Here is a 26,401-nt window from a genome sequence, read left to right as displayed (position 1 = left end):
AAGATATGCTATCATATTTTCCAATATTAAACGGCAACACATATTTTGGATTTTTTGTATTCGAAACTTGTCACACAGTCTAAGGCACGGGCCATAAATATTTTTAAAAATTGGGTTTTTATAGTGGTTTAGTAAACCACGCTTCAAGCAACTTTGACTTTTTAAATGGAATGCCTTGTATATCATTTTTTAAGTTTTTTTAAATGATGGATTGTCTCTTTAAGCCGTTTTCGAAAAAAAGTAATTTATGAAACTTATAAAACTTAAAAAGAAGAATAAATTAAAATAATAGGAAAAGATACCATGGAACAACATAAATCATATTTGTGGTATAATATACTATAATACATAGAACGCCGGCAGCGCCTTACTGCATTTAATTTTAAGGCAATTTGCAGAAAATTTAGTACTAGGAGTAATGGAGATACCAAAAACCTTGAGTGAGCAACTTCTCTATACGAAAATATTGAATTCAGATAGCGTTGATTGGGGTAGGCAGAATAAAAAATTTGCAATGTGGTCTGTTTATTAATTAAAGCTTTGTATTTGGCAGCAGATTCCCTATTGGAGAAAAAGGCATAGTGGAAATGAAATGTCGATTTAGTGCCAGAAACCTCACTCCTGAAAAAGGGAAAAATGAAGAAATTAATCAAAGCCACAAAACGTTTTTTCCAAGGACAGGGTCAATTATTAGTAACTGGAAGACCATATTGCTGTTTTGGGCACCTTTCGATGTAAAAGAGAAATAATTTAAAAAAAGTAAATGTTCTGGGTCAGAATGAAAGATTAATTGACCGATTTTTTATGAACTGCTATTTACTCGAACTTAGATCCGCGAAAATCCAGAAGAATGAATATAAGAAATATTACATTGAAATAAATTTATAGTGTAAACAATCTTTATTGGCATAAACTCAAGTTCTGTTGTGTGTGAAGTTAAATTAATTTTAAGATATTTTCTGTGCCCTTTTTGTTTTTTTTTTTTTTTTATTCACGACCTAGTCCTTTTATTGTTCTCCTGATGATAGACACTGCTGTGTCCAAAACATGTTGGGGATTTTAAGCTATATGAGTGGAGGGAGACTATATGTTTTAAATTTTATCTTAACATAAATTTATACATTATGATTAAATTTATTTCTTTTATTAAGTTAATTTATTTAATTATGTTTTATATTATTTTATTCCTATAAATAAATAACATAAATGCCACACAAACAAGCAAAGAACTAGAGAGGTAATTTTGTTATTTCTTTTATAACCAGATAATTATCAATCTGTTTACAACTTTTTAAAACAAAAAATCAATAAAAAATTTAAATGAAACTAAATACCATATCTGGCAGAACACTTGAATATATGAACTTTACCACCTTTTCTGCTAAATATTTTTCTTGCCTGATTTTGGTAGGTGTATATATATTTCTACTTAAGAAATTTTCCATAAAATCGAAAGTATAATTAGGCCTCGCAGCCATTATATATAAAAAATACATTTAAATAAAATAGAGTCTAAAAACCTTCGATGTATAAGGCCACTAGGTCACTTCACACTTTACCTATTCGTCTGCTAAACAAATTTCATGCACGACTTCAATGGTATCATTAATATTTAGTTCACAACTTAATATTAAAACCTAACAAAGACTTAAAAATAAATATAAATTGCAAAAATTCTTTATAATTATACAAATAATTAGTTCTGTTTAAGAAATTATTTTATATTCAAATTGAAATTATTTGACTATCGCCATCATGAAATATTTCAATAAAATAAAATACGGGCCTGAACACTTTAACGCTGCGTTAAAAACTAAAGTAGTTAAATAGTTCACGTCACGGCGATTAAAAATGCATTTGGAAGGGTTTAGAAATCATCGTTTTTTTACCAATGTAATATTTTTTTCATGGTTTTTTTTATAGTAACTTACAGATGCAGGCTTGCTGGATGCCTAAAACTACTTTAAAATATGACGTGAGGTTTCCTATTATAATATTATTATAATAGGAAAAATTAATACTATTTTTAATTGCCATGAAATATGCCAATATTTAGTTCAAAAATTCATGTATCAATCCTTCATCTTCAACGGTGTCTAAATAAAACGATTAATTCAAAACCTCTAAGAAACAATTTTCGTAGGCCCGAGAAGCCGAACCTTAATTTAAGTAGCTTCTTATCCATACGTGCGGAGCATGGCTTCATGTGTTCCAAAAAGCAAAAAAAAAAAAACACTTTTTTGGGAACTCTGGCGCCATTTACTTTTTGTAATTTTCATCGCAGCAAGTCAACCCAATGAAAAAATGATGTCCTTACAATTTTTTTCAAAAACCTATCATTCTCCAAATAAATGAAATCCAACATTTTCTTGAGTTTTCTCAGAAGGCCGGTACGATTCGACCCTACATTTTTTAAGTTAAGCTTTTTGAACATGCTATTCTAATGATTTCCGCAAAAAAAATGTTACAGGGTATTTTTTTCGTCCAAACGGCCTTTGGTAACTCATATTAAGGATATTTTTATTTTTTAAATGAAGTTTAATATGTTCTCTAAATGGAATATTGTAAGAAAAACACATACAGCTGTTTTGTATTTGGTGTGCTAATTGCATCGTCAAAGATGAACCATAAACCACATCACCGTAGTCGAATACCGATAATATTAAACTAAATAAAATTAAGTCACATAATTGATACTTTATTTTGGATGGTAGCCATTTTTTAAAATAATTAAGTTTTTTCAATCTTATATAAACAATTTTTAATTTATTATGAATATGTGCTTAAAATGTTAGCGAATCATCAAAAATTATACCCAAATTTTTCACCTCTGAAACTGAGGCCAAAGGCATATATCTATTTGTGGAACAAATAATTGCCTAATTCTTTCAATCTGATATTTAGCATTAAAAACAGCGTACAGGATTTAGACGAGTTTAGTTTTAAATTATGATCATCGGAGAATTTTTTTACATAATCTAAAGAAAATGAAGTGTATATTTGAGAATCATTAGCATATTGTTAATTTTATGAGTTTTCAATAGAATTGCTCATATCTGTAACATATATGGAAAACAACAGAGGGCCCAAAATTGAGCCTTGAGGCACACCTGCGGCAATTGGTACAAATTCAAATCGAACGCTTTGAAAATCTCTCACAATTTCCTCACAAAAGGATCTATCTATTAAATATTGTTCGAAAAATTTTACAGAATTATCAGAAAGTCCATAGTAATGAAGCTTGGCTAATAGCATATTGTGGCTAATCGTATCGAATGCTTTGCTGAAATCGAGAAATGCCAGGCAAGTTATTAGTTTCTTATCTTCACCGTGACGAACATCATTTAAAAGATTAACTAAACAAGTAGAGGTGCTGTAACCAGATCGGAATCCTAACTGGCACGATGGGATAAAATTTGACGTGTTTAGGAAGTCGTACAATTGTTTATTAATATGTTTTTCAAGAAGTTTAGAAACTACCGAAAGAATACTGATCGGTCTTAGATCCTTTAGTCCTTTAGGAGTCGTATTTTTAGCTAGCGGTTTCACGATTGCTTTTTTCCATGAAAATGGAAAATAACTTTATAAAATACAGGAATTTATTATATTTAATAAGGGTGGAATGCATTATGGCAAGCAAAGTTTAATATCCCTCACTGATATACCATCATCGCCAACAATGGATATACCATTCAGAATCTTTAACAGGGAATTCTCGTCTATAAGCGTAAAATTTAGTTTGATATTAAAATTGGGATGGACATTTGAACGATAAAAAAAGATTTTGTCATCTGACGCAGAGTTAGGAGCTTAAAAAGTAGATGAAAAAAAGATGCAAATCTGCTCTGGTCACATAATTCATTGGGAATTTCAACTGCCTTATTGGTGATATATTTAATTTTTTAGCATTGTCCCATAAATCTTTTCCTTTTTTTGAAGAAAATTGGTTAAAATAAGTAGTTTTTTCCCGTGTAATAGCATGTTTTGTAAAATTTCTTAACTGTCTATCTGTTCTAAGTTACCCAAAGTTTTGTTTTTTAAATATTTCTTGTGTGTCTTATCCCTTAAACGCATTAAAAGTTTTATGTTATCAATTATTCAGGGCATAAAATTTTTCTCTTTAACTAATTTTTGTTGAAGTGGAGCGTGTTTGTATTAAAAATATCTAATTTTGTATCAATATTGTTTGTGAAATAAATTCCGTTCCACTCTATTTGCTCAGCATCTCTGCGAAAATCCTCAGAACAAATGTTTTTATAATTACGGTATTTTAAATGTTTTACTTTGTTTTGTATTTTTGGAAAATTTAATACTAGATTATGGTCGGTGAGGCTTCCTGACACAGGTGTAGAAACGGCTTTTATCACTTCAAGTTCTTGACTTGAAATAATCACATCAATAAGACTTGACCTATTTGTCAATAAATTATGGAGTGTAGGTTCAGTTATTAATTGTTTTAAGTTGAAAATATTTAAAACATTTTTAAGGTTTCTTGAATTCACATTTTTATTTAGTAAATTAATATTTATATCACCAAGTAATAAAATATAATCGCAAAGCGTCATTGCTTGCGCCAGTACATTTTCTAACGTATCAAGAAAAGTGACGGTATTTCCACAAGGTGGTCTATATATAGTAGGGGCCAAAACCCGCTTACCACTCACTTCAAACCCAACACTCATATGTTCAAAATCTGGAGAATTGACATTGTCGATTCAACAAGATTTCTATCGATTTTGGCTTTAAAGTGTATGTCCTGCGCTTTCGCTGGGATCTAATAAAAAAGGATCGAGTGTCACAGAGTTCAACTTAGGTATAGAAATTAACGAAATTGTCATGTACTTCCTGGTATTAACAAATGACGTAAAAGAAATTTTTCCATTCCAGGTGGCCATTCCAGGAACGTCGAGACAACAGGTGCCCCATTTCTGCGACGATCTCGGCGAACGATTCGCATCAGTCGACAGTGTCTGATGACGGCTGAAGCCGTTTTTGGCGAAACGTTGGTTTTTCAAATGTCTGTACGAGGCCACGAGGCCTTACTACTATTACTTGCCGGAGACGACCGAGCGACTGGTCGAACGCATTCGGATGTGATCGTGCGCGCGAGTTTTAAAACGACTGTGTTATATACAGGGTGTTGTTGCAGTTTTTTTTTCACACCCCTTACCGTAATGATAATAATACAATAATAGTTAGGAGAGACAATCATCATCAACAATGACCGGACCGCCCTGTATATTGTGGCCCCACCCCTTTTTTAGTTTCCTTTTCGAGTATAATAATGAAAATGGTATTTACACTTTTATATTAGAATTAACGAGTAAAATTAGTGAATTGTGACTCAAGTGACTGACTGTTCAACAGTGATGTTAAACGGTTTTTTTATTCGCGGAAAATTTTAATTTTTTACGTTCAAAAAATCACCCGCAATAAGTAACTTTTATTATTAGGTTATAGTTGCACTCGTTCGCACAATTTCATGTACCGGCCCTTAGAATTCGGTTAAAGTTGGAGTCTGATTGTTTGTCACATTTTGGAGGTCGAATTATATGGAAAATTTGGGTTTTTTATGACTTGATCAAAATTATTTTGCCCTACTATATTGGCTTAGTTAGAAAAAAATTGCTGAAAATGAGTATAAAGTCGATCCACTTACTTGTAAAAATAAAAAAATTTCGGTTTAGACCACAAAGCATTAGAATAGTCCTAATAAATAAACTAATTCGAAAATAAATGTGTCAAAATGTGTCAACAGTAAAATGTTCAATTACTAATTGAACGCAAGAAGAATGTGTCACTGAGAAAATTGAATCGTATATATCAACATCTTTAGGTTTGTCATTTTGAAAATGGATAATTTATCAAAAAAAAACTTTTAAAGGCATCTAGGTATATTTCAACGTTAGTCAAACTTTAAAAACATGTTAAAATTTAGTAGTTGGGTTAACATTTAAAAGTTTATTCCAATAAACTATTAAAGGCAAAAGTAGTCATTTTCTGCAAATTTGTATGCATCATTTAAGAAATAATTAGTTCAAACCATAAATCGCTTAAATTAATGTTTACTCAATTATCAGATTAACGTTGCTTTATCTTTAAGCGAACCAGTTTTGTATATTGAGTGAAATACTTGATCATCATTTTAAATGTTAATTAATTTAATGCACGTTCACATATTGATTTAATTAAGGAAATAATATTTTAGGATTTAAATAATATTACATCAACCAGGAAGAAATAACAGTTTTACATATGTGACAAAAAATATAATCTTGCTGGTGCAATATGGGTTTTAAATACCTCAAATTTATAGGCACTCGTACCTTGTCCGACAAATTTGACTCTAACTCAAAAAAAGTTTTGGAGTTACAAGAATTGCTAATTTATTAAATGTTTGGTAATAAATGGCCTTTCATTGGCTTTAGCCTTTTAAGAAGATTTCAATTAGTTCGTGTAAACATTTGAAAAGAAAGTGAAAATTGTATGCGAAACAAACGCTCCAACCAAAACTGCCCTAGTTATCAAAGTCTTTACCCTAAAATCACAATTCTACTCTCAAATCCATCGTCAGGAGTCCTGCTATATAAGCGTAAAAAAATTATGGAAATATTCAAAGTGGTTCCCAACTTATGGTCTAAAAATGTCCGCCAAAGTATAAAAATCTGAATGCTGTAATATGCGTTTCTAAAACCTCAAATATGTATGCTCTTAGACCTTGGCAGGCAAAATTGCTCTTACTTAAAAAGTTTTTTAGCTACAAGAATTTTTCTCCTACGAAATTGTTTGGTAAGAAATGCCCTTTAATTCACTTTTACCCTTTTAAGAATAATCCAAATATTTCGTGAAAATATTGTCAAAGAAAGTAAAAATGAGTTAAGATAATTTGCAAAAAAAATACTCCAGCCAAAACTGCCCTAACTACCAAAAGCTTCACCCTAAAACCTCGATTCTACTCTCAAATCCATCGTCAAGAATCCCGCTATACAGGGTGATTCAAAAGTAAGCGGCATCCTTTCAGGGGCGTAATCCTTGTATGAAAATAAGGCAAAAAGTTCATATTAATATGGGTTCGAAATTGCTTCCTAAGGGAGCTACGCCCCTTTGAATAGGACCCCTTGAAGACAATTTTTTCTCTATAACTTTAAAACCCTTTAGAATTAAATTTTGAAAATTGGTGTACTGCATAAACATTTCGTTGTGAATAAGATTCTAAATTCAAATTTTTTTAATTTTATTCAGGTGCGTCACATGCGGGGGTTGGTAAGGGTAAAACATCCCATTTTCTTTTACTCTTTAGGTTATTGTGATTTTGTTTGAAAATTATAAAATTTTAGAGTCTTATACGTAAAAAAGGTACACTGTGTCCCATTTTGGATGAGACTGCAGGGTATCTCTGTCATTTTTTAAGATAGAGCTTTGCGGTTTTCGCGACCCTGTATCACTTTTTTGTAAAACTTTTAAACCCACAAACAGAAATATTCTAACTACTTTTGTTCCTGAAATACAGGGTGAAAACGAAAATGTTCACTTTTGGAGATGTTATTATTTCTCAGGCCCTGTATAAGATAGAATAAAAATGAAAACTGCTTATAATAGATATTTTTACATAAAAGTCAGTGGCGTATTTAATTTTTTTTCTAATGCACTGTTTTTAAGATTGGGCACAAACTTGGTATTTTTTAAATGGAACACCCTGTATATTTTAACGTCAAATTTTTGCATTTTTTTTTCTGAATACATTGATGTATCACAATCTATTCTTTAGTAAATTTTAGCTTCAAAAATCAGAAAAATCCATATTTATTTTTGTTTTTAATAGTAGGCCATGAATTCTTACACACATGCATTTAATTATTACTTTTTTAAAACGCCATGTGATTTAAACCTGTTTATTTAACTATATTTTAAACATTAACTTAAAATATTAATATAAACATAAAAATGTTAAAAACAAAAAAAATATATTAGTAATAAAAAGAAAAATAATTAGTAATTAAAAGAATCAAATTAGAAAATTAATTAAAAAAACCAAAAAAAAAACAACAAATATAAATTTAATAAAACTGTTCAAACTGCTGTCCATTTTGTCTTATACAAAAACCACATACAGTCTGTATTCGTCTTAAGGCATTTAAAATTATAAAGGGTTGCCTTTGTAAGTTTATGAATGCTTCTTCAGTTGTCGCTCGGAGTTCATTTATATTATTATGCCGATTTGCATAAATTTTATTTTTTAAGTACGACCATACAAAAAAGTCCAAAACACTTAAGTCCGGTGACCTCGGGGGCCATCTGATTGGCCCGTGTGTGCACTTAAATATTCTCTAACTACCCTTGAATTATGAGCGGGCGCTCCATCTTGCTGGAAATATATTTGATGTCGCTGGGCTAAAGGTATGTCCTCCAGCAACTCTGGCAAATTATTTTGCAATATATTTAGATATCGTTGGGCAGTTAAGCTACCCTCAAAAGTTGTATATACAATTTTAGTGCCCAATACAAAACAGGAAACACTAAAACCAAATCGGCCTTGTTGCTGTCGTTCAAAAGTAATATGTTGGTTTTCTTGACACCAATGTCTGGTATTTTGCCTATTAAATATGCCACTACTGCTTATATGGGATTCGTCAGACCATATTACATTTTTTACAAAATCCGGATCTTCATTAGTTTTGGTTAAAAACCAATTAGAAAATTCCAGTCGTTTAAACGGATCGTTAGGATGCAATTCTTAAATAATATTTATCTTATACGGTTTAAATTTATGCTTTTTTAAAATTTTTTGCACTTTTGTTTTGGAAACTCCTATCTCTTCCTCTATCTTTCTACAGGAAATTTGGGGAATACCGTAGCCCGAGATGGCTGACGTCTTTCTAGAAACCTAATAAGATCTTTTTTATTTTTTGAATTTTGTAACAAAATAAAATAGGCTAGAGCTTTACCTATTTAAATATAATTGCTGCGCCGCTTCGACATTTTCGTTAGAAAGGTTTAAACATTTTATAATATCATACTTTTCAAAATTTTGGAATTCCATATTTTCACCGTCAGCCATCATTATTGATATGTATTGAGTCTGTTTGTGACTTAGTTTCCATGAATGCAATAAACAAAACATTTTTTTATGCATGTGTCAAAGAATTCATGGCCTACTATTAAAAACAAAAATAAATATGGATTTTTCTGATTTTTGAAGCTAAAATTTACTAAAGAATAGGTTGTGATACATCAATGTATTTAGAAAAGAAATGCAAAAATTTGACGTTAAAATATACAGGGTGTTCCATTTAAAAAATACCAAGTTTGTGCCCAATCTTAAAAACAGTGCATTGGGAAAAAAAATTAAATACGCCACTGACTTTTATGTAAAAATATCTATTATAAGCAGTTTTCATTTTTATTCTATCTTATACAGGGCCAGAAAAATAATAACATCTCCAAAAGTGAACATTTTCGTTTTCGCCCTGTATTTCAGGAACAAAAGTAGTTAGAATATTTCTGTTTGTGGCTTTAAAAGTTTTACAAAAAAGTGATACAGGGTCGCGAAAACCGCAAAGCTCTATCTTAAAAAATGACAGAGATACCCTGCAGTCTCATCCAAAATGGGACACAGTGTACTCTCTAATTACCCTCTTCTTATTTTCTCTGTGGTTTACCACATCGGCGTGTATAACCGCACTATCCGAACGAAAAACGTCAAACTTGCGGCGGAAATTTCAAAATTACATGCCTTGTCTGATTGTGGAACATTCTCCCCTAGTCATAATCATTTTTACACTAACTGTTGTCTAAAAAAAAAATTTTTTTTATTCCTGAAAATAAATATCTCAAGTTTTTCAGCTATTTTTCACCAACTTGACGAATGCAGTAGCCAAAATCATTTAAATTAAGCTTCAAATTATTTTTAGCAATTTCCATTATTACTCCACAAATATGACAAACAAAACGAAACCACAAGGGTGCTTATTATAAATAAATATAAAATAATTTTATTTTAACAACGAATGGATTCTTCCTAGTGCGTGTAAGTTATAAAATAATCAGACATTTACTAAATAAATATTTAGCGGAAATCCTACTGCCGTGTTACAAATATATAAATTAAGAAAAATTAAAAAAAAAATTAATAATTAAAAAAAACATTTCGCTTACGTAGTGAGAGAAGTTCTCGTCTATGGGTGTTTTGTTATAAAAATTAAAATAAATTAATATTGTAAGAAATGACTGAAACAATTTATGTATGATTTAATTAATTAGCTTATTAAAAACACTGGTTTAGTTCAACATGAAGGTCGTTAATGTTGTTTTTACCGCCTCCAGTATTTCTTTCGGTGTACCTCGAAAGCTGTTTTTTCTTTGTTTATTATTAATAAGAGGCCTAATTTATGAGGAACCTTCATGTACCCCTACGTTAAGTAAACAATAGTATTGTAACGTGTAAAGGTGTCTAAATTTATGATAGAAGAGACACAAAAGCGTTTTTTAGATGTGATTAGGAAAATTGGCCAGATTTGGCAACCTGGCCAGAGCAGCACCATACAGGGTGATCCAGATCACGCTCCTCCCCCAGATTAATTTGAATCACCCTGTATATTAATATATATATATATATATATATATATATATATATATATATATATATATATATATATTTATGCCATTTTTTTTAAATTTAATGTAAAAAATTGTATTTTTACTCGACACACAAAAAAACACCAAGTAAGAAATAGGTTTAGTTAAAAAGAAAACTATGAAAAATATACGTCTTCCGCTACACGATTTTTCACACATATTTGTTCGGTTTTCTGTTAAGATGGTCGATAAAAAAAAACTTATAAAAAAAAAAACAGGGTAATTTGTGTAATCATAATAAGTACTTATAAACAGTGTCAAATTCCCACTCCCTTACCTAAACAAGTTTCTTTTAACAATTTTCCAAAAAGCACACTAAACAGTTCGGAAATTAAAAATTATATTCAGACTTATTGTTATTTATGCTCACTTTATAAGTCTAAAAGGCCTAGAAAACATTTTTTAGCCTTATAAAGTCTATAAACATGTAGCAAAATTGCACCCTATATAATGCTAAGGCCCCCCCCGGGAGGACCCTCCACGATTGTTATTTAGATTGACATTTATATAGAATTGTTTTTAAATAAATAGTTAAAGAAAAAGAAACTATATTCCGAAATTATTGGTGATTTAGGTACTAAAGTTTATATTATATAATCTTATTGTATAATGATTTTTACGGAAGTGCGAGAGATATTGAAGTTTCTTGTTTTCTATTATTTTTGTGAGGGTCTAGAAGTTACGTGTAAAGTGCGGGCTGAAAAATTAACTTCTCATTAACCCATTAGCGCCGGAATTATTTTTTTTATGCTCTTTTAAGATTACTAAAAATACGTTCAGGAACAGTTACATTTGGAGATATTAACCGTTACCATATGGCAACGCTAGGACTTTACACTACCTAAAATTGAAACAATCTTTTTTAATTAGAAAATATTAGAATTTAATTATAGAACGTTATACTAAGTAATATAAAATAAGTAAACAGGTTTAAGTTAACGGGAATGATAAGGTGCAAAGCAAGAAATACATAGAGCTACATCACATTTTGAACACATGGTTCTTACTGTGGAGTTGCATGTTTTGAGTGCACATCGTCTTCGTTTGTTTTATGTTGTTTGTTGAACTCAATCAAACCAGATATTATCCGAAACTCGCGAATCTGGAGATTCCAATGCAGAAGCTCGCCGCCCAGATCCTTTCGGCAAAACTTGAAATTTTTTCAAGTATACGGTCGCCACCTCTCTTTTACACTCTACCTATGAAACCTTTTGTTTTCGAGATCGATTGTATAGTATCCAGAAGTTATGAAGAGCAACATCGAAAATCCAGGTTAGCAAAAGCCAATACCATTTCTTACCTCGAATACCGATGCGATAGCAGCCAAGGTTCTGGTCTATCTGATCAGTTCCTCCCATGTGGGCATTATATTTCGCAATAACTTTTGGTCGTGTAACCATTATATTTTTCTTTTGTTGTTACCTTTTAACTTGTCCAATTTCTTGAGTTCCATGCGAAGTAGACATCATAGTTACCACTGAATTATCCATCCATCTCACATACAAATGGCCATCGGGTTTCTCCATGGCTGTTTCGAAATATCCACGGTCTTTTTTGACAAACATTTTTTTATTCGTGAGAGGGCATTGTTTGGACGAATTGTTCCAGTTGCAGAATAACCACGAAATTGCCAATATGAGTAAAGCGCTGGGTTTGAAAACAAATTATCCATATAAAGTTCATATCGCAAATCCTTTTGTTCTGGCGGCAATTCATCTAACATTACTACCAAAGGGCTTGCAGCTTTGCCAAACAATAAATCGTGGTCCGCATTAGGTTTGGGACTTTTACCTTGATAAACATCAAATTTACCAAATAGCCGTCTGTAGTATTTATGGGAGCGGAGGGCAATTGGAGCCACTTAATGCATTATTGTCAATAGAAATATAAAAAAAAACTTTCAAGTTCTTTCAAACATACCAGCGTTTAAAAGGATTTTTTAACGTTACATTTTAATAACAGTTGTTGAAAAAATGAATTTATTTCTTTTTATAAAAAAGTGCGATTGGCTCTCATTTCCCACAACGATTGGGTAATGGGAGCCAGATTTATTATTGTAGTTTTTAAGATCTTTTTAATAAGTATTAAGCTGGTTCTCATAAAAAATGGACTTTATTTGAAAATGTAACATAAATTCTTAAGCAAAAATACATACATGCTAAAATATAACTACCGTCGTAAACAAAAATCACAAATATAGCCCTCTGCATCTTCTACGCCTGAACATTCGAAGTGTGCCCAACTGCCACAATTCGTACAACGGTACCACAGTTCATTATTTTTTCCAACGTCGTCACAAATAAGCGGCGCTCTCGCTAAGATCATCGCACTCGTCGTCGTCACAAATATCTTTTTCACTTATCTCTTCGTCTTCTGAAGATGACGATTCTTCAGCAACTTGTCTTTTGTTCGTGCCTTTTTTGTAAACAACTTTTCCTTTTGCATATTTAATATATTTATTAACTGGTTTTGACTCCGTTTTGGACACATATATGTGCTAATAACTGTTTTCTTCAAAGGTTCTTCATCTTCTGATGACCACAATTCGTTTGCTCCTGCTTGTCGTTTAGCACTTTCTATTTTGCTGTTCTTTTTAGTTTTGTTTATGTTCTCTGTTTTCATGCCTTTACATGTTCTTTTTTTTTCATCACGTTCTTGTTTCTTTCGCTTTTTTTCTCCAAAAAATATCTTTATAGGTGTCTGGGTAAAAATTTCGGAATGCTGTTTTCGTGTTTGTCTTAAGTTCTTGCTTTTATTATCGTCTTTTTGAGGCAATGGGGATATTATAGAAAGGAGATCAGAGATGGACGACGTATTAATGGACTGATCAGATTCATCTTGCCATGTCGAAAAACCTGGTATGGGATCGCATGATCGACTACTTTCATCTTTTGTTGGTGTTTTATGAATCACAGGAGACCGTGTCTGATTTTGGGCATTGGCTTTGCTGTTTGCTTCTGTTATTTTAGAGCTACTTGCCGGTGATCCCGTTGTCTTCTCATTAGTATCCACGCAAGCTGGTGGCACACAATTATAGACGAAATCAGCATCAGTAAAGATATCTGGCTGGTATGGAAAAATACCTGTGCATCTGAACCCTGATATTCCCTTTTCCAAAGAAGCAACTTTGGAATAAGCTTTGTTAAAAAGACTTGCAACATCATATGGAGTGATTTGTGTGAGGTTATTTGACTTCATGTAATTGTCACATTCTTTATAGTAGGACTTCTTTAGTGGACCATAAAATGTTACATCTAACGGCTGCATCCGATGTGATGAATACTGTCCCTCCAGTATCGTAATGAAATTTTCTTTGCAGTAATTGTAACTTTCAAGCGTTGCATGACTAGAATGATTATCTAGAATAAGTAATACTGGTTCATCACGATTGGGCTTAACAAATTTTACAAAATGCCTAAGCCACAATTCGAACATTTCCTCATTAGTCCAGCCGTTAAAAGTAACCTGATATTCCGCATCTGGAGGCCCATCCTTAGCAAGTAGTGGAGAAAATCGTCTTCTGGGGAATATAAAAAATGGGGGCACAAACGATCCGGCAGCGCTCATACAACAAATTACAGTAATGTTTTTGTCACGCTCCCAACTCGTTGCCGAACTGACCTTTTCTAGCCAATATAGTTCCAGGTTCTTGAACTGTCGTTATTCCCGTTTCATCCATATTAAAAATATTGGACTTCTTGAAATTCTGTTTAGACAAAACCGTGGTTAATAAATGTTGTGCCATTTCCGTTTCTTGCTGAAGGGTAAAGATGGGGTGTCTACCAAGTTTTCCTGAACTTTGCAGTTGTCCTTTTTTCAATCGTTTCTGCAATGTTTGGTATGGAATTCCACAACGCACGGCTGCTTTTCTGATCTAGCTAATCCTTCGCCGACCAATTGCGCCGCATTACAATAAATTTTTAATTTCCAAAAAATTGGGGTAGTTAGAGCCATGGGGGTAATTGGAGCCATATCGTGGCTCCAATTACCCCAACTAACGCCATCTTGATTTTAGTTTCCTAATTTAAAAACAGTTAATGCTAACAGCAAAACAAACACGTTTCTTGAATCTAAATGTATATCTAAGTAATACAACCAAAGGAGAAAGCATAATAATTCATAATTCAAAACTTACCTTCAAATTTCGTATTGCGTGTCTTTAGAGTATAATTTGCGAATACCGACAAACGTGTCGGAAGACTGCCGAAAGTGAACCGTTCAAAGTAGTTTAAAAGCATCAATGTTAAATGTTAGCTGCGTTCCAAGATTACATTACGCACATCATGGCGTAAATAACGAGGTGACTCCCATTACGCGCTGGCTCCTATTCCCCCCCGCTCCCCTAGGCTCCAAATTTTATACCCAAATCTAATGGGTTTTCCACGAATAAATTGCTTGCAGCTATGTCGCCCGAAATATCGAACCATACTCTCATCATAAGCCAAATTTTGTTCCGGAACGAAATTTTTCAAACAGTGTTTTTTTAACATTTCTGTGGCAGGCCGAATCTTGTAGAACTTATCATTTTTGTCTAGTTTTGTATTATCAGAGCAATGAAGAAACCGAGTGATCTGTAAAAATCGATCATCGGCGCATTGCTTGAGACACAGCTAAATTTTTAAGATCTTCGCCACTGCTCCAATATTGCCTTTTAGATGGCAAATTATTATAGCCGCTTACAAATAATATTGCTATGAAGCAACGAATTTCATCTGGTGTAATATTAGGGTCTGGACAGTTCAAAAATAATGCATAGTGCTGCGAGTTTCCGTCACCAAATGTTTTATAAATTCATCATCTATAAAGTCTTCGAAAATTTGAATTACGGACATTTGCTCAAATCTGGAATAATCTGGTGGCGGTACAGCTGCATAGTCTGCTCCTTTTTCCCACTGAGGTATAAATGATTTAGACTGGTTTCGCCTATCTTTTAGCCAAGTTGTGTATTCCTGCACAAGAACCGGAGTAGGCACAGTATTTGTTTCCTGATCTGCTATATTTGCATCACATTCAACCTCATATTGGGTACCCAATCTCTCGTTATTGTATAATCTTATTACGGCCGGGGCTCGCAACTGTCGAGCTGTCAAATTGTCAACTAGCCTACTAAAAAATGATCAAAAAATCGTCCTCACCTATGTCTACATTGGGTTCTGGTGGCTCAATGTAAATATCGCCGTCAAGATCATCGTTATACACCATATCAAGCGCTTCCGCAAATGAAAAGCCATATCTGTAATCACTTAGTGCAAACGCCTAGTGTTGACATAATAATATGGTAACATACAAGTTTACGCCCTTGTAACTCACTAACTTATCAATGGATTTTATTCCAAATTTGGCCAACGATAAGCCATAGTATTCTGAGCATCGCAGTGTAACAAAATAACCCTCACTATTACACATAAAAAATAAATTAAACTTACTCGAATTATATATACATATTTTCACGATGTTTCAATAACTATTTCAAATTTAACCGCACTAAACACACACAGTTCGGCGTTTTTACGGAAACGGGTGGTTTTTGCACACCGTGATTGGTGATATGAAACGCTCGCAACAAATTTACTAGCGCAAGGCCAATGCCATCGCACTTTGAGTAGTCACGTGTTTGCCGTAGCCATGTTGTAACGCTAGGCGTTAATGGGTTAATAAAATGATGCATTGTTGAATCTAAACTTTTCATATAAAGTTTTACAGTTTTTATCGGTTTTACCTCTCTTATATGTAAAATCTACACCTTTACAATTTCAATGAATCATTCCGATAATACGATTAGTAAACCGGCTTCCAAAACACACACCCTGTACAATCGCGATTTAATTTAATTATTATTATTATTGTATTGAGATATTTATATGTAGAGTAGCCCTATTGTGGGCGACTAGTTTATTTTGTATAAAATAAAAACCATATGCTGAATTACAAAGCCGAGGCTTTATGATTCGGCACATTATACAGGGTGCATTAACAAATCGCCCTGTATATATAATAATTTATATTATATTGGCTTATTTGAGGGGGTCACTATTATTAAGACCCTTTTAAGGATCTTAAGTGGTAAATACTTCCTCAAATTAATAAAAAAAATCCTCATCCTCATAAAGTAATATGTTATTTGTTAAATTTAATGCTGTTAAGTAATGTTAAGAGTTAATTATAATAAAAATAAATAATACGGTCGCGATCTGTAATATACTTATTATTAATATATCAAAATGCTCACAGCGACTAGAAGACGAATAAATAATAAATAAAAAAATGTAATTACAAGACTAGAGTGTCATTTCTCCCTCCCTCCTCGCCAAAAGCAGGTGTTTAAAAAAAACTACCATAAATAAAATAAGAATAATTATTACAAAAAATAAATACAAAAAAAAGAAATCACCTAATAATCATCATGAGTCATGTCGGAATTCATTTGAAAGCCTCTCTCCTTTAAAGCTTGTGACATTAATTTTTGTTTTTCCACTTTTCCCTCTTGCTCTTTACGTTGAGCATCTAAAATATCGTCTACAGACACTTGACGCAATGGTAAATTATCTTCTTTGTTTTGGTCCTAAAAAATAATGTGATGTCAATCAATCAATATAAGCTTTATTGTCATAAGAAATCTTGTTGACAAAGCTGTAAAAAAAAACAAAAAAAATGAACAAACCATAATATAGTAAGAATACAATAAAACTAGATTTAACATATAATACAAATAAACAAATTACAATATTAAAATTCAAACCTAAATTTACATGATAAATTTACATAAAGCATGTTAAAAAAGGACACAGTACATTTAAAATCTCTCTGCTAAAAACTCTCCTATATTTCATAGCCTTTTGCAACAAGCAATCCTTTTACATTTTTTCGAAAGAGCTTTTTATTATGAGTCTCTGTGATAAGATTTTTTTATTAATGTACTGTTGGGTATAGGTAAAGTTACATCATTGGCCCTTGTACTGCTATATTCATGTCTTTCTGTTACATTGCTGTGATTTCTATATTTTTTATGAATAAGACAAACGGATTCCAAAATGAATAAAGAAGGCAGAGTTAAGATTTTGTGTGAAATGAAAAGTTCTTTGCATGAATAATACCCTCACTCCAATTTTTCATGCGTATCTGATAGCCCTTTTTTGCAACACAAAGACACTTTTGAAAAGTTGGTCACAACATGCACCCCAGAAACATAATCCATACCTTAGATTTGATTTAATTAATGCAAAATAAGTATTTTTGGCAATACTAAACTCAACCTCCTGGGACACCACCTTAAGAGCATAAAAAATTGATGCTAGTTTATTGCTTAGTAGCCTAATATGGCTTTCAAATTTTAATTTATTGTCTATGCCTATTCCCAGAAATTTATTTTCACTCAAATTTTTTAAAGCACTTGTACCCAAGGATACTTTACTTATATTCCATTTAAAATTCATAATACTGGTTTTGGCAATATTTAGAGTTAATTTATTACAGTCACACCATGTTTTTATTACAGCAATGTCCCTATTCATTTAGTTTTGCAGCACTAAGATCATGCGACAGCACTGTTGCATCACCTGCAAATTGAGTAAATTTACCTGTGATCTTGAATTGACGAAACAGTGGGCTGCCAAGGCAGTTGTGCATATAGGACCCGTCATGCGCCACCGGGGGTTACCAGAGCCCAACGGCCTTAGAGAAACCGATAAGGCTCTCTGGTCTGAAGGACTTAAAGTCGCTCGGTACACTGAAAGTGTTACCCAAGTATTTGAAACTGGCGCGCGTGAGTGCTGGACACTCCCCGACTACATGGTTACTCCTCAGTGAACAGTTTCATCCTCCTCACAGCACCATCGGCATTCCGGGTTGTCCGCAATACCGATAGTATGGAGATGGCTTCTTAAGTGCCAGTGACCGGTTAAAAGACATGTCACTAGCCGAATTTCGCGTCTTTTTAGGCCTAGTAGATTTTTGGTGAGACAGGCAGAGGGCCCACCTATGTGCGCTTTGGCCTGTCTCATACCAGGGGACTCAGTCCATCTTCGGTGGGTCCACTTGTCCAGCAGACCCTTCATTGACGCGACCGCAACGCATTTGGCGATACCAACTATGGGTTCCGGCCCCATCGGCACATTCGCGGATCCCAGTCTGGCAAGAGAGTCCGCTTCCTTATTACCTGCATGGCCTGCGTGGCCAGGTATCCAGACGAGCTGGACCCTGCATCCAACCTGTACCAGTTTTTTCAGGACTTTTATGCACTCTAGTACAAGCTTGGAGCTTACCTTTGCGGCCGTGATAGCCTTAATGGCAGCTCTGCTGTCCGAGCATATTGATACGACTGTATTGCGGTGTCCGCAGCTTAGGATTTTCTGTCCGCATTTTATTACAGCGAATACTTCGGCCTGGAAGACAGTGGCGTGCTCCCCCAGCGAGTATGCCCTACTGGTATGTGGGATCCCACCAATAAGCTTTGATCCAGCTCTGTTATTCATTCTGAAGCCATCTGTGTACCAGATGGTCCCCCTATTTAGCAATGCAGGTCTGTTGAAATGCTGCCACTCCTCTCTGCCTGCAATGTGCGTCACGAATCCCTCGCAGTCCACAGTCACTGGAGCCATGCAGTCACTGCCCATCAGAAGGAGAGGACATTCCTGTATGGCCCGTGACCAAATTTTTGCGTGACCGGTTTCGCTAGCACGTAGTTCGCCAAGGACGTATAGCCTCCTCATTGCCTCGAATTGCACAACGAGGTCCAGAGGCGGAAGGCTCAGCAGAGTCTCAAGCGCATGGAACCCGTTATGCTGAGACATGCAAGACGTTGGACTCTGTCCAGTTGAGCACGAATTTTCGCTTTCTCCGTACATGACCACCAAACGATAGCCCCGTATGTGAGAAGAAATCTCACAATGCGCGAGTAGATCCAGTGGAGGATCTTAGGAGACAGACCCCAGGTATTGCCGAAAGCCCGCCTGCAGGCCCATAGCGCGCAGGTGGCCTTCTTCATTCTGGTGTCTGCATGATCGTGCCAGGAGAGTTTGCGATCCAACTTGATTCTTAAAAATCGAACTGTCCTGGAGTAACGCAGCTGCACGCCACCTAGAGATATAACAGGGGGCGTGCCAAAGTTACGTCTCCTCGTGAATAGTAGGAGCTCTGCTTTTTTGGGGTTAATCCTGAGACCCCCCGAGAGGCACCATATGTCCAACATACGCAGGGCTCTCATCATAGGGCCCCGCATTGAGACGGCGTCTTTCCCTGGGCAAAGGATTACCAGATCATCAGCGTAGGCCTGTGTGTATAGGCCAGCATTGTTTAAAAGATTTATCAGGCTGTCGACCACAAGGTAGGGGACAATACTCCTCCCTGCGGGCAGCCCCTAGCCGCCAACGTTTCGACAATCTCGTTGTTGAGCTGGGCAGATACATGACGTTTCGAGAGCATGGCCTCTATCCAGCTAACCAAACAGGGTTCTGAGCCGCGGCTCTCGAGTGCTTGGCAGATTAATGCAAAAGGGGTGTTGTTGTCGAACCTGTGATGTTTAGACTTGCCATGTCATTTATGTCCAGTAAAAACAAAATCGGACCCAACACTGATCCCTGGGGCACACAAATTGCTCCTTTGATAATACACCATTTATAGTTACAGTCTGTCGCCTATTTCTTAAATATGAACCAAGTTATTGAAGAGACAGCCCTCTAAATCCGTACCGCTCAAGCTTCCACAGCAGCACTCCATGATCAACACAATCAAATGCCTTGGTCAGATCACAGAATACCGCTGCAGTAAGCTCGCCATTGTTGAGTTCTAGATATAAAGACTCTAAAAATGAAAAAATGGCATCCAATGTTCCTTTGTTCTCCTGAAACCCAAACTGCTCACTCAGAATTATATTTTTTTTTGAGTCAGATATGATACCATGCGGATTTTTGCTAATTTTTCAATAATTTTGGACAGGACTGAAAGCAATGCTATGGGTCTGTAATTAGAGGCAGTTTTAGGATCAGCACCCTAATGCAAGGGAATTACTTAGTAAAATTCATTCAATTGAGTAGGTTCTATATTTGAGCCTAGGGACGAAACATTCCTTTGCTTTCTTGTCAGTTCATTGACCACTTTCCAAGCTTCTCTCTGAATATTACCTGAATTACTTAATCTTTCTTTGAAATAATAATTATTTTTAGCTTTCTATACAAAGCTCTATATGTGTTAAAATAATTAACAAAACTGTTGTTATTTATAAAAAATTTGCGAATATAGTGCAGTGATCTGAGATTCCTTACAGATACCTTTATTCTCTTAGTAATCCAATTCTTTCTAGATTTTTTTTCTTTAACGTCCTGACTTGAAATGCATTAATGATGATCTCACATAACATTTTGTGAAAGGATTCGGAGTAGTCATAATGCTCTGCCAGTTGCACAAGCAACTTAGTTGAATAACAAGAATCTACTATGATTTGTCCTACTATAAATTCTGCCCTTCTTTCCGCCAACTATGCTAGACTTACAAGCTATATTAAAATGCCACAGCTATTTATGCCAACTAAGAGTTACCAAAAACACTTACTATATAATTACTGAAATATACTTACTATTTCACCTAACAACACAACATTTTCGCCCCTAACAATAAAAACTCCTCGAGGGATGTCCCCATACTCCTTCCCAACATGGATCCTCTCAATTGTCCTATGTAATACCAGGTTTGCAAATTGGTCAATACTGCGTAGGTATCCGATAAGAGTACGTCCGTCCCGCAGTAGAACCATTAGTTTTTCTACAAAAAAACGCCCTTATATGATGTTTAGGATTCATAGGTTAATTATTCTTGCAGTGAAGTAAGTCAAAGTATTATTAATGAAATATGGATATTCAAGAACTTAATATTGGAAATGAGCTTAAGTTTGAAGAAATTCAAATCAACAATAGTATATACCAACTAAGTGCTTGGTCATGACCAAACATCAGTTTATAATGTATGTCATTTAGACACAGAGCCTGTAGATATTTTAACATCAGATTAAGATTGGTGCTTTTCCACCAACATCAACTGGCAAATTAAGTGCATTCCATAAGTCAGGTCCTAAAACATTGTCATGTCATTAACACATAAATCCATAAATATCAATACGGATTTAATTCAGATTTAGAAATTAGCTTAGCTTTATTATCACAGAGTTGTTGACAAGGCCTCGGCTATGAGCTAAATTAATCCTAATAAAATACAAATATCACAGAGTACAGAACGACATTCTTAAGTAAAAAAATGGGAGGTGTACATAATGTACCTACATTGAAAATTCAACAACATTAAAAATAAAACCCACTAATTATATAAAAAAAAGTAGACTATTAATTCCAGCTAGTTACATTAAAATATTCATAGGGAGGGTGACAGGCCTTTGAGACCAATATTTTAGTAATACCTTAAGTGCTACTAATGAACCTTGCAAAGAAAACATCCACGGATCTTGATTATAAAAATAGTGTAGTTGCAGTACTTGTTGATTTGAAAAGGACGTTTGACACGGTCAGTTTTGATGTAATAATGGCAAAATTTAAAAAAATGGGTTTTATGGGTACTAGTCCTAACTTAATAAGATAATATTTATCTAACGTGAAAAGAATATGAAAAATTTAATGAATATGTCAGCTTTCTGGAAAATACTGATTGTGGGGTGCTACAGGGATCGGTAGATATTTGGTCTCTTTGTTATATTGTACAATATATTTCGTCTTAGACTCTCTTGATTAAAAGCATTATTCTACACATTGCTGCTATAGTTAAGACTGTGAAAAAAACTTTAGAAGAACAGACAGACTCTGATTTACAGGGCTAATTATGAATGAGAACTGAAATTGGAAGGAACATATTACACATATTTCTAATAAAATAATAAAAATGGTATCAGCTGTATATAGATTTAGGCATTATGCAGATCCTATGGAAACAAATTTAATATTTACAATACTGAATTTCTATCACATCCTCGATACTTGATTCTAGCATGAAGTTCCTCTTCTGTGACAGAATTTCGAGTAGAAGAGTTTAAGTACTTCAAAATAAAATATTGAGAGTTTTATTTAACTGTGATTAATAAACATCCACAGAAATCTTGTATAGGAGTTTTGCACATGTAGAATGTAATACATAACAGCCAAAAATCAAAGTCTCTAAATCAACAAGTATTTATCAGGAATTTAGCAGAACTAGCAAATGACTGTACAATCTCATATATCAGGGCCAGAAGAATATAATGAATTTTCTACAGAAATTAAAGCAATTATGAAACTGACAAAATTGTGTTCCATAGTTATTTGGCTGAAAACGAATAACAGGGGAAATATTAAAATATTTAGGATTGAATATTATTTAATTTTTTTAAGGGACAGTATGCCATAGACTAAGATTTGTAGATTTGAAGCTTGTAATATATCTACTAGGATTTACAGAATATCACTGTTATTCAATTCTAGCCTTGTTACCAGTGACTATCATTGATTAAGGGAATATTATTATGTTATAATATATTGTACCTTATGAAGAAGTATTTCCCAAAAAAATAATCCACTATTTTAAAAAAAAAGTAAATGATGTGTCTTACTATCGAGCTCATCTAGAAGATGCGCCGTCCCTTCGAGGTCCAGTTTGTTCATTGTACGGTGAGTTGTTTCAGGGTAAAAAGTTAATTATTTATACTGTAATATCCATAAAATAGTTTCTGTTTTATTTTGGTTTTGCTTTATTGTTATTGATCATAACCTCAAAATATTATTTATAATCAGCTGTTGTGATGACGTAGCGGCCGCCATTTTGAATAACTGTCAAACGTTGCGGGAGTCAAGGTGAGTAACTCCAGCTTCTCCTCACGAATTCCAATAAAAAATTATTGTAATAACACACAATTTTCCTCCATTCAAGCATTTACTTTATTTAGTTTCCGAAAGTTGTATAACTAGCAAATATTCTATTTCGTACTCGAAACTTGCTATGCTATATTTTACAAGGTGTCATTAACGTCAATTTTGACAGTCTTGTGACATTTGGTTTGACAGACGTCATTAAACGTCAACAAGAAAAGTTCTTCTATTTTTTGCCCAGTTGAAAACTGCAGGTTGGTGTTGGAATTTTTAAAAATATCTTTATAATCGTTATGTTATATTGTGATATTCCCTTATAAATTAATAATAGAAAGATTATAGATTGTGTATATATACATATTGTTGGATTTAATTTTTATTTATTTTGTTTTAGGCATCAAAATGGGCAGACGACCCGCGAGATGGTAAGTCTTTGTTTTGCTCTAAAGTTTCTTTTGAATCTCCTTATATGCTTCTCATATACCACTTATTTATACATAATACAGGTTTTGCTGAATTACTAATTTAGGCTGTTTTTGTTTTAGTTATCGCTACTGTAAAAACAAGCCTTACCCCAAATCCCGTTTCTGTCGGGGTGTCCCAGACCCAAAGATTCGTATTTTCGATTTGGGTAAGAAAAAGGCTGCCGTAGACGACTTCCCCTTGTGCGTCCACTTGGTATCGGACGAATATGAACAACTTAGGTAAACATCTTAACCTTGCCTTACTTTGAATATTGTATATTCATGTTTCTTATATAAATGCTTTTACACACAATAAATACCTAATAATTAATTAAAAGATACCCAGGAATTACTTCAAAACAATCAACTATCTAACTGTACTGCTATGTTTCTTGTAGAGAATCTTAGTTACAATCTATTTATACCAATAATTTAGTTGTATAAATTTATATTGTGATATTCTTTATAACATATGTGACTTATCTGTTCCTTTTTTGACTCTAGTATTTTAATATTTTCTAGAGCTGAGTTATCTTATTAAATCTTTCTCATATTTTTACTGCTTTTGAGACATCTGCAATAAAAGCAAGTGAAATGATTTTACATTTTTCTAAACCATAACAATAATTTTTTTAGCTCTGAAGCATTGGAAGCAGGTCGTATCTGTTGTAACAAATACCTTGTCAAGAACTGCGGTAAAGATCAATTCCACATCCGTATGAGACTTCATCCTTTCCATGTCATCAGAATCAATAAGATGTTATCATGTGCCGGAGCTGATAGGCTCCAAACTGGAATGAGAGGTGCCTTTGGTAAACCCCAAGGTGTAGTGGCTCGTGTCCGCATCGGACAGCCAATCATGAGTGTCAGGTCCACTGACCGTTTCAAGGCTCAAGTAATTGAAGCTTTGAGGCGTGCCAAGTTCAAGTTCCCTGGCCGTCAGAAGATCTATGTGTCCAAGAAGTTTGGTTTCACCAAATATGAGAGGGACCAGTATGAACAGCTGAAGAATGAAGGCAGGTTGGCGCAAGACGGTTGCAACGTCAAGTACAGGCCTGAGCATGGACCTTTGGCTGCCTGGAAGAAAGTACAGGACGAGATTTATGCTTAATGTGTAATCTTGACTCAATAAAGTGATTTTTTATTTAAGTTAATTATGTGTTTTTTTGTTTTATTAATGTGAAGACCAAGAAACATCAAAGATTTTGTAAGGAAATCGTATAGTTTCAAAAATTGAAGAGCCCCTTTGTTTTTTCCTGCTTATATTGCCACTGCCGGTTTAAGGTAGTTTGCCGCCCGGTGCTACAAAAATACAGCGCCCCTCCCCACTCGTTCAAAAAAAAAAAATTTTTTTTGAAAAAACTTTTATTTCAAAAAATGTTCAGACAAATTTCACAAAAAAAAACAAAATAAAAAATACATCAGGTCAACGCCAGTATACAAATAAAAATAAACGATTCTATAGCATAAACTCTTACAACTAAAACTCCCAAAAAAAAACAAACTCAACTCTTAAGCTTTCTACAAAAAGTAAAACAGATTCTTTGGTTTTGAAGGAACGTAAAAAATAAATTACACATAAATATACTTATATAATAATAATGCATATAAATTACTTAAACGATTGTTTTCTTGCTTTTAGTGACGCAAATTTTTCGATTATAGAAGATGTATCTATTTCATCAAGAATATCTTTATTAATTGAAATAATTGCCAAAGAGTTTAAGTTTCCTTGCGCTATTGAGTTTCGTAAATAGGTTTTAACTCTCTTTAGAGTAGAAAACGATCGTTCACCGCTTGCATTTGTGACCATTATAGAAAAAAAATACGTAAACAAATATTGATAGTGGGAAATGTAGATATTAGTTTATTCACATATAATGCATGAACTAAATCTAATAAAGTTTCTAATTTAATTTCTGATATAGAATTTAATAGTTTTTTTAGATGAACACATTCTTGAGGCAAATATTCATCTAAATCGGAGCTGTATTTTTCCTTTAGTTTGGTTGCTACAGTGATATTTTCATCTTCTATTAATTTTAGCTTAAAAAGAAATTCAAATGTATTTGAACATGTTCGATATATTTCTGACCGAGGAATAATTTCAGATTTTAGATTATCGATTATTAAAAAAAAACACTGCTTGCGGATTTTATCTCTCTGGCTCAAATTTACGTCGGAACTTTTTTCTCCTAATTTCGCCTTTCAATATAATTTTCGTTTTCTGTTAACAACATTCCTAAGCTCTCATAATGGTCAAAGCGATCACGTAAGAAATCAAAATATTCTACTAAAGACGAGAAAAGTTGGGAAGTTGTACACAAGTCCAAATTCTCTCTTTGTACAGTTTTATTAACATCGTTAACCCTTTGCAAAATATCCAACCAAAACGATAAGATTATCCCATTTTCCAAGAAATTAAGTTTTTCGCATAACGAACTTGCTTCGACTCTTACAATA

The 26,401-nt window shown here is 33.7% G+C and overlaps 3 protein-coding genes across 4 annotated transcripts in view; 2 read left to right on the top strand and 1 right to left on the bottom strand.

Moving 5' to 3' along the window:
- The window catches only part of LOC126735886 (cubilin), a 145,697-nt gene extending 138,221 nt beyond the window's left edge, over positions 1–7,476 (top strand). For both annotated transcript variants that reach the window (XM_050439984.1, XM_050439983.1), the window contains one exon: positions 4,888–7,476. In XM_050439984.1, coding sequence (XP_050295941.1) covers positions 4,888–4,974 — 87 coding nt within the window. In that variant the 3' untranslated portion in view covers positions 4,975–7,476. The remainder of the gene's footprint in view (positions 1–4,887) is intronic.
- Positions 7,477–16,974: 9,498 nt separating this feature from the next.
- LOC126735993 (U6 snRNA-associated Sm-like protein LSm1) lies at positions 16,975–23,394 on the bottom strand. The gene is made up of 3 exons (XM_050440123.1): positions 23,219–23,394; positions 21,206–21,390; positions 16,975–17,197 (listed from the first exon to the last, which is right to left on the bottom strand). Exons 1-3 carry the CDS (start codon positions 23,268–23,270, stop codon positions 17,027–17,029), a joined length of 408 nt encoding a protein of 135 aa, XP_050296080.1. The 5' UTR covers positions 23,271–23,394; the 3' UTR covers positions 16,975–17,026.
- Positions 23,395–23,593: 199 nt separating this feature from the next.
- Positions 23,594–25,092, top strand: LOC126735992 (60S ribosomal protein L10). Its single transcript, XM_050440122.1, has 4 exons — positions 23,594–23,728; positions 23,869–23,899; positions 24,020–24,178; positions 24,575–25,092. The coding sequence occupies exons 2-4, from the start codon at positions 23,877–23,879 to the stop codon at positions 25,047–25,049; spliced, it is 657 nt and encodes a 218-aa protein (XP_050296079.1). The 5' UTR covers positions 23,594–23,728; positions 23,869–23,876; the 3' UTR covers positions 25,050–25,092.
- Positions 25,093–26,401: the final 1,309 nt, after the last annotated feature.

Source organism: Anthonomus grandis, chromosome 5, assembly GCF_022605725.1.
Source record: "Anthonomus grandis grandis chromosome 5, icAntGran1.3, whole genome shotgun sequence".
NCBI classification, from domain to species: domain Eukaryota; kingdom Metazoa; phylum Arthropoda; class Insecta; order Coleoptera; family Curculionidae; genus Anthonomus; species Anthonomus grandis.
The sequence above is the reverse complement of the archived record's forward strand: the minus strand, read 5'-3'. Positions and strand labels throughout refer to the sequence as shown.

Bases quoted from the DNA above. Each gene is read 5' to 3' on its own strand.
- LOC126735993 (XM_050440123.1), bottom strand. From the start codon at position 23,270: ATGAACAAACTGGACCTCGAAGGGACGGCGCATCTTCTAGATGAGCTC. The intron at 21,391-23,218 runs GTAAGACACATC...GTTTTTTTGTAG, and splicing joins TCTTCTAGATGAGCTCGATA to AAAAACTAATGGTTCTACTG. The intron at 17,198-21,205 runs GTAAGTATATTT...ATTATTTTTTAG, and splicing joins TTGTGTTGTTAGGTGAAATA to GACCAAAACAAAGAAGATAA.
- LOC126735992 (XM_050440122.1), top strand. From the start codon at position 23,877: ATGGGCAGACGACCCGCGAGATG. The intron at 23,900-24,019 runs GTAAGTCTTTGT...TTTTTGTTTTAG, and splicing joins GGCAGACGACCCGCGAGATG to TTATCGCTACTGTAAAAACA. The intron at 24,179-24,574 runs GTAAACATCTTA...TAATTTTTTTAG, and splicing joins GACGAATATGAACAACTTAG to CTCTGAAGCATTGGAAGCAG.